This window comes from Eimeria tenella, genomic scaffold, assembly GCF_000499545.2.
Source record: "Eimeria tenella Houghton genomic scaffold, Eth_scaff2776, whole genome shotgun sequence".
Taxonomy (NCBI): domain Eukaryota; phylum Apicomplexa; class Conoidasida; order Eucoccidiorida; family Eimeriidae; genus Eimeria; species Eimeria tenella.
In genome coordinates, this window is record NW_013542651.1 from 261 (window position 1) to 493 (window position 233).

The window sequence follows — 233 nt, forward strand, 5'->3', positions numbered from 1 at the left end:
CAGCAGTTTGTACCTGAACAGCTCATATTTATTTTGGGGGGAGCTTCTGCTGCTGCGCTCTTCATCGCTGCAGTCATTGTCCCCGTCTGACTCGTCCAGGTCGCTTGCTGCTGCTGCTGCTGCTGCTGCTTCTGCTGCTGCTGCTGCACGCAGCCGCGGACCCTTGGAGGCAGCAGGAACGGCTTCGTTCTTTTCAGCAGCAGCAGCAGCAGCGGCTGCTGCTGCTGCAAGGC

General features: G+C 59.7%; 1 protein-coding gene across 1 annotated transcript in view; it reads right to left on the minus strand.

Moving 5' to 3' along the window:
• Nucleotides 1-13: 13 nt before the first annotated feature.
• Nucleotides 14-233, minus strand: part of ETH_00038815 (uncharacterized protein) — a gene marked incomplete at both ends in the record, with an annotated part of 1,065 nt that continues 845 nt past the window's right edge. Inside the window, one exon of the mRNA XM_013375415.1 lies at nt 14-231. Coding sequence (XP_013230869.1) covers nt 14-231 — 218 coding nt within the window. The remainder of the gene's footprint in view (nt 232-233) is intronic.